Here is a 7,307-nt window from a genome sequence, read left to right on the forward strand (position 1 = left end):
GGCAAATGGCCACATCAAACCCAGTGCGCATAACAGCTGTTTTTGCTCACCACAGCCTGTAGCAATTACTAATCATAATTACAGAAGGTGACTGTTATCGCTGTCAGTGTTTACCCGATTAGCTGTAATTTCTTCACAGGCGTAGTAAGACGTCTCCGACAGAGAGAGAGAGTGGAAGAGAGTGGAAAAGCAAGGCGGATAGGAATACAAATAAATAAATTTGTCACCAAAAAGTGGGGTGGAATGGAAAATGCAAATCCAGAGGTTTCTATCTTAAGGGAAGGAAACATGACTTAGCTCTTTCAGAAAGAGCAAGGCAAAAAGATATGCATCACATTCTGATTTTTGCAAAGAAAAGACCATCCACTTTGCGGAGGGGAACCTCTCCAGAAACCATCTGGCTCAGCTGAGGTTTGCCAACATATTGGGCAGAAAATATAGGGTCAAGGAGCCACAGAACACTCTAGGATTGAAAGCACTGATTTAGATCACTGGAGAGAGGGAAATGCAGCCCTGCAGATACTATTGGATTACAACTCCCCACTCCCTGTGCTGCTGGGAGCTGTAGTCCAACCATATCTGAACAGCTACGCTTTCCCACCCACCTCCATTTAGGAGGAAACGGTCTGAATGAGACACAATGTTAAATGCAAGTAACTCTTTGACTTTGAGGGAATCTCTACCTGCCTCAGAGCCACCCTGCACCTAGTTTTTTCTGCAGCAGTTGCTTATGCTGCAGATATTTTTGTGGCCCACTGCTGCCATAAGCTCCCATCACCACTGCCTTTCCTCCATTAGCTCTCAGATCAAGGAGAGATCACTGCTTGGCCAACACTGCCATTTACTTTGTAAATGTTGTTTCCAAATGTTTTCCTCATGTGTGGGGTGCTGATGGTGGTGGTGCATCTCTGAGGTCAGAATAAGGCTCTGAGCACCTTGCAAGCAGGTAAAACCTTTATAAATGTCATTCCAGGTGGGGAACTGGCCTGGACATTGGTTAATGGTGGCACCTGCCAGGCAGGAATCTGTTCCCTCAAATCTAATGCAAACCCATTGCTCAGACTATAGGAAATACTATAGTTTCAAGCAAACTCCAGAGCAAACAACGCATCTCTAAATTTTGCTTTAAGGCATTATATTCCCAATTTGCTGCTGATGGGGCCATGCATCGCGCACCCTGGTCATGCCAGATCTGGGAGAAATGTAGTGTGTCCTGATCACACCAGATTTGTGGGAAATGCCATGAGTCATGTATCCCGATTGCACCAGAGTTGTTAGGTTTTTTTCCTTCGCATAGACAAGCCCTAGGATTTCTAAATACTGCCTAGAAGTAAGTCCCACTGAACTCAATGAGGTGAAGGATTGCACTCCTTCTGTGGAGTAAGTGAAGAGAAGAGAAGAGGAGAGCATTTCTTCAAATTTTACCTTTAGAGTCAGCCTGACCCTGTTGCATTCCTGCAAGGGGTTCAGTTTCAGCATCTCGCCCAAGCTGCAACCCGAGTTCTGGTGTTGTAACTCGCAGCATACGCAGACACTGTCGCTGTCAAATTTAATCTACAGAAAAGAGGGGTGGGGGAGAAGGTCAAGAAGAGAGAGAGAGAGAAAAAACAAACTTGTCAATCATGATTCAAGCAGGTCAAAATCCTAGGAGATCTCTTGTACTCGGAGAACAAAGTGGCGACGGCAACAGCAAAGACACACCTTCCAGTGTTTCACAGGTAGAAACCAGGACACATGTGGCCAAGCATCCTTGGAGTACGATCAAGATAGAAACAATGATTAACAAGGCAGATCATACAAGCTAGGAGAGGGTGCAGCAGTATGCTTTTGCCTGAGCCAACTGGGAAGGTCAATTCTGCCTGTTCCTCTCTTCTTTGCCCTGCTGAGTTAACTGAGTGCAAACCACTTCTGTACTTTGAACTCAGTATGCAGTGATGGAAATAAGCTCGCAACAAAGGGTGAAAGAGAGAAGAGGAGACAGAAACAGACGTTTTATAAGCTGCTAAAAAAGGGGGGTGACTACCAAATCAGGACACTTGAAGGGTATGCAAAGAGCTTAGTTTCAAGATCATGTTTTTGTTTGTCATCCAATGCAGAAATTTCTAAAAGGCTGATCCTAAGGTATCATAGGTTTTCTTGGCAAGATTTGTTGAGGGGATGTTACCTTTGCCTTCCCCTGAGGCTGAGAGAGTGTGACTTGCCCAAGGTCCCCCAGTGGGTTTCTGTGGCTGAGCGGAGTTTAGAACATTGGTCTCTAAAGGTGTATTCCAATGCTCAACCCATTGCACCATGCTGGCTCTTAAGTGAAGCATCTTCTTCTTCTTAGGCACCTTCAAGTCACTTCTGACTTATGGCGATGCTCAGGCAACCCTATCACAGGGTTTTCTTGGGAAGATTTCTTCAGAGGAGGTTTGCCTTTGCCTCCCTCTGAGGCTGAGAGTGTGTAACTTGTCCAAAATCACTTAGGGTGCTTCCATGGCTGAGTAGGGATTTGAACCCTGGTCTCCAAGGTTGCCATCCATAATGCTCAATCCATGTTCACTCATAACTACAGGAATGCTATTTCTGTGTGTCTTCAAGTCACTTCTGACTTATGGCAACCTCATGGTGACCCTATCATGAGGTTTTCTAGGGCTGAGAGGGCATGACTCACCCAAGAGGGTTTCCATGGCCAAATGGGGAATCAAACCCCAATCTGTAGGTTTCTAGTCCTAAACTCAAACCACTATGCCATGCTAGCTCTCTACAGGGATACCCTGTCTCCAACATTTATAACCCTAAAAGAAAATATTCCATAACCCAATTTTCTTCCATCGAAGGCTTTGAATCTTCATATGCAGGGCAGGATATAAGTATCTTAATAAATAAATACAAGTAAGGTGTCACCTCTCTGTTCCCATTCTTGCTTTACTGCCCCCATAAACCCAGCAGAGATTCTGTAAGCTCCATCTTTGGGTCCTTGTGTGTGTCCACCAGCCCTGGTACGCCTTGTGAGGGTAAGTAAAGGCAATTGACTTTGAATTAAAGCTGCTCTGTGCACACAGGGTTTTTGTCAAATCTAACGGTTGCTTAGAAATCTGCCGCATACTTGGCCTTAGCAGCAGGGAGTACTTCAAAATCAATACATCCCCCTCCGATGGAGGGGGAGAGAAGCCCTCGAAACCTGACAAGAAAAATACAACTCAGACAGAGCTGTGGATATCAAGACACTTTAGCTTGTGCTTCGCCTGGCTTCAGCTCAGCTACAGACCTAACACCTTTTCTTTGACACAAAGGAGGTCTCGCCTTCCCCTAGAACTCTAGCAGAAATTAGAAGACCAAGCTTGGTCAATAAAAAATCCAACATAATTTAGGGAAAGAATTGCATTTTTGTCTCCTAGAATCATAGAATCATAGAGTTGGAAGAGACCACAAGGGCCATCCAGTCCAACCCCATTCTGCCATGCAGGAAATCTCAATCAAAGCATCCCCGACAGATGGCCATCGAGCCTCTGCTTAAACACCTCTATGGAAGGAGATTCTACTACACTCCGAGGAAGGAGTGTATTCCACTGTCGAACAGCCCTTACTGTCAGTTTCCTGGAGCTTGCATCCATTGCTCCATTGGGTCCTAGTCTCTGGAGCAGCAGAAAACAAGTCAGCTCCCTCCTGAATATGACATCTCTTCAAATATTTAAACAGGGCTATCATATCACATCTTAACCTTCTCTTCTCCAGGCTAAACATCCCCAGCTCCCTAAGCCTCTCTTCATGGGGTTTGGTGGTTTACAGACCTTCCTCAGAGGGCATAGTTTCCAGACTAGTCATTCCTCATAGGGCTTCATGGTTTCCAGACCCTTCATCATTTTAGTCACCCTCCTTTGGACACGCTCCAGTTTCTCAATGTCCTTTTTTAATTGTGGTGCCCAGAACTGGACACAACATTCCAGGTGCGGCCTGACCAGAGCAGAATAGAGTGGGACTATTACTTCCCTTGATCTAGACACTATACTTCTATTGATGCAGCCTAAAATTGCATTGGCCTTGTTAGCTGCTGCATCGCACTGTTGACTCTTGTTCAATTTGTGGTCTACTTGGACTCCCAGATTCCTTTCACATGTAGTCTCATTCAGCCAGGACCCGAATATGAAGAGAATGGCAGCCTTGAGTCACAGGATCTTATACAGGTTGAGTCTCCCTTATTCCAAAATCTGCAATACAGTCACCCCTCCAAGTCCACAGACTTGAAATGTGCAGACTTGGAAATCCATGGAGGGGCGACCGCTATTAACCTTAATGGGGCACACATCCCATTCAAGACTATGGAGCTTGAATATGCGCGAGATTTTGAATTCACGGGGTGGTGGTTGTGATCCAGAACGGATCACCACGAGTCCAAATGGGCGACTGTATTCCAAAAACCAAAATTGTTTTCATGAATGGCTGACACTACAATGCCTTTGCCTTCTGATGGTGCAATGTCCACAAACTTTGGTGCAATGTCCGCAAATGCTTCATACCCCAAATTATTAAACCCATTGTGTGCTGAGACAGCATCACCTTTGCTTCCTGATGGTTCAGTGTACACTAACTTTCTTTCATGCACAAAATTGTTACACACACTGTATAGAATTACCTTTAAGTTATGTCATACAAGGTGTTTATGAAACATAAACGGATTTCATGTTTGAACTTGGGTCCCATCACCAAGATGTTTTTATATGCAAATACAGGCATGCCAAAATCCCAAACACTTCTGGTCCCAAATATTTTGGGTAAGGGAGACTCAATTTCTACAATCCATTTTCCAGTCCCTTGGCACCATAGAGAACAAATATGCCATGTAGCCTTCACAAGGTCATCTTGTTCTTTTTGGAACTGCCCTAGCACCAGAATACACAAATGACAAAGAGAAATAACATAATTTATGGTAGGTTTTCCAAAGTACTTATTACATTTTGGAGAAGCCATATATATTTGGTGCAACCTGGATTTTGGCTGGAAAAAAGGAAGGCAGGATCTGCTGCTAGAAAATGTTGCCTCTCTTTGCCAGGACTCCATGACCTGGAAAAAGTATCGCCACTAACATGATGGACCATGAAGATTCGGGGAAATATATTCAATTATTATATCGCAAGGCAAGAAGCTGAAATTCCCAGGTACGTGAAATAATGCATTACCTAAAGCTTGGAGAAAGTCTCTTGTTGGCCATTTTCTGGGCTAAAACGAATGGATCTTCTTCCTTGCAAACCTGCTGTTTGTAAACATGGGCCTCACAGTCTAATTCATCACCAAGATTTAGTCTTATTATCTCAAAATCACCCATATGTGTTTTCGAGGAGAGCTGCAGTTATGGAAGCTTTCAGATTTTTCTTTTTTAGCAGTCATGAAAAAAAACAACCCAAAACCTCCTGCTTCCCTTCCCCGCATCTGTAAAAATGAATAAACCTGACAGAAATATGTCAAGTAAAGAGGCGCACTTATTTGATTTGTGCATTGAGACCGCTGCTCTTGCCAGCATTTATGAACAACAAAATGAGATTGGGCTTATTGCCTCGGTTTGTTTTATTTCCGTGCTTCTATTTTAAGGAGCACGGGGAAAAAACAAAAAAGAAAAAGGCATGGGTTACCCACAACCGCTTTATCAGATTTTTTGCTCTTGGCAGGTTTTACGAACTTAATCCAAACAAAGAGGGAATGAGAGACAGAGAGATCATGTGTGGCCTACTTTATTAGGGAGGCAACGGGTGGTGCCCATGGCTGCATCCACACTGCAGAAATAATCCAGTTCGATTCCACTTTAACCGCCTGGCTCAATGTTATGGAATGCTGGGAAATGCAGTTTTGTGCGACATTTAGCCTTCTCTGTCAGAGCGCTCTGGTGCCACAACGTATTATAATTCTCACAATTCCATAGCATTGAACCATGACAGATAAAGTGGTGTCAAGATGGATTATTTCTGCAGTGCATATGCAGCCCATATTGGTGGAGTCAGTGAATTCACCCCAGGTTTCAGTTGGAATTGCAAGAGCTTTCAAAATGGCCACACTATGGCCAGCTTTCTAGAATACAGTTGGTCCTCCACATTTGAAGCTTTGACTTTTGTGGCTTTGATTAATTCATGTTTTAATTGGTCTATTTCCTCTAGGAATCTCTAGGTCCTCCAATGTGGGTACTGATGGACATTGGCCCTAGAGTCAACACTGGAGGATCTAGAGATTCTGAGAAAAAGCACTTCTGCAAGCATTTCTAGGTTTTCCATGAGTTACTGCACCAGGTAATGCCAACCCTGGTTTGGAAACCATGCTCAATGAGGAGTGACTCAGGGAACTGGGTATGTTCATCCTGGAGAAGAGAAGGTAAAGAGGTGTCATGATAGCCCTATTTAAATATTTGAAGGGATGTCACATTGAAGATGGAGCAAGCTTGGTTTCTGCTGCTCCAGAGAATGAAACCCAAAACAATGGATGCAAGCTCCAGGAAAAGAGATTCCAGCTCAACATTAGGAGGAACTTCCTGAGAGTAAGGGCTGTTTGACAGTAGAACACACTCCCTCAATGGAGAATAGTGAAGCCTCCTTCCTTGGAGGTCTTTAAACAAGTCTGGATGGTCATCTGTCACAGAGAGAGGTTTGATGGTGTCTTCTTGCATGGAAGGATGGGGTTGGATTGGATGGCCCTTGGGGGTCTGTTCCATCCCTAAGAAATGTCTGAAAACCACCAGGCCCTCTGAGGAGTGACAAGGAACTGGGTATGTTCATCTTGGAGAAGAGAAGATTAAGACGTGACATGATAGCCCCATTTAAATATTTAAAGGGTGTCAAGTCGAAGACTTTTATGTCCAGCATCCATAGTTTTCTGTGAGTTTCTCAGGCTATGTGGCCATGTTCTAGAAGAGTTTATTCCTGACGTTTCGCCAGCATCTGTGGCTGGCATCTTCAGTGAAACTTCTCCAAAGATGCCAGCCAGATATTCTCTGAAGATGCCATCCACAGATGTTGACGAAATGTCAGGAATAAACTCTTCTAGAACATGGCCACATTGCCCGAAAAACCCACAAAAACCTATTTGAAGGGATGTCATATTGAGGAGAGAGCAAGATTGTTTTCTGCTGCTCCAGAGAGTAGGGCACGGAGCAATGGACACAAGCTACAGGAAAAGAAATTCCACCTAAACGTTAGGAAGAACTTCCTGAGAGTAAGAGCTGTTTGACAGTGGAAGATGCTGCCTCAAAAAGTGGTGGAGTCTCCTCCTTTTAGGTTCTTAAACAGAGGCTGGATGGCCATCTATCAGGGATGCTTGAATTGTGAATTCCTGCATGACAGGGA

The 7,307-nt window shown here is 44.2% G+C and overlaps 1 protein-coding gene across 1 annotated transcript in view; it reads right to left on the bottom strand.

The window, feature by feature from the left end:
- FAM189A1 (family with sequence similarity 189 member A1) overlaps positions 1-7,307 on the bottom strand; it is a 142,681-nt gene that overhangs the window by 34,611 nt on the left and 100,763 nt on the right. Inside the window, exon 4 of the mRNA XM_042473992.1 lies at positions 1,426-1,554. Coding sequence (XP_042329926.1) covers positions 1,426-1,554 — 129 coding nt within the window. The remainder of the gene's footprint in view (positions 1-1,425; positions 1,555-7,307) is intronic.

Source organism: Sceloporus undulatus, chromosome 6, assembly GCF_019175285.1.
Source record: "Sceloporus undulatus isolate JIND9_A2432 ecotype Alabama chromosome 6, SceUnd_v1.1, whole genome shotgun sequence".
NCBI lineage: Eukaryota > Metazoa > Chordata > Lepidosauria > Squamata > Phrynosomatidae > Sceloporus > Sceloporus undulatus.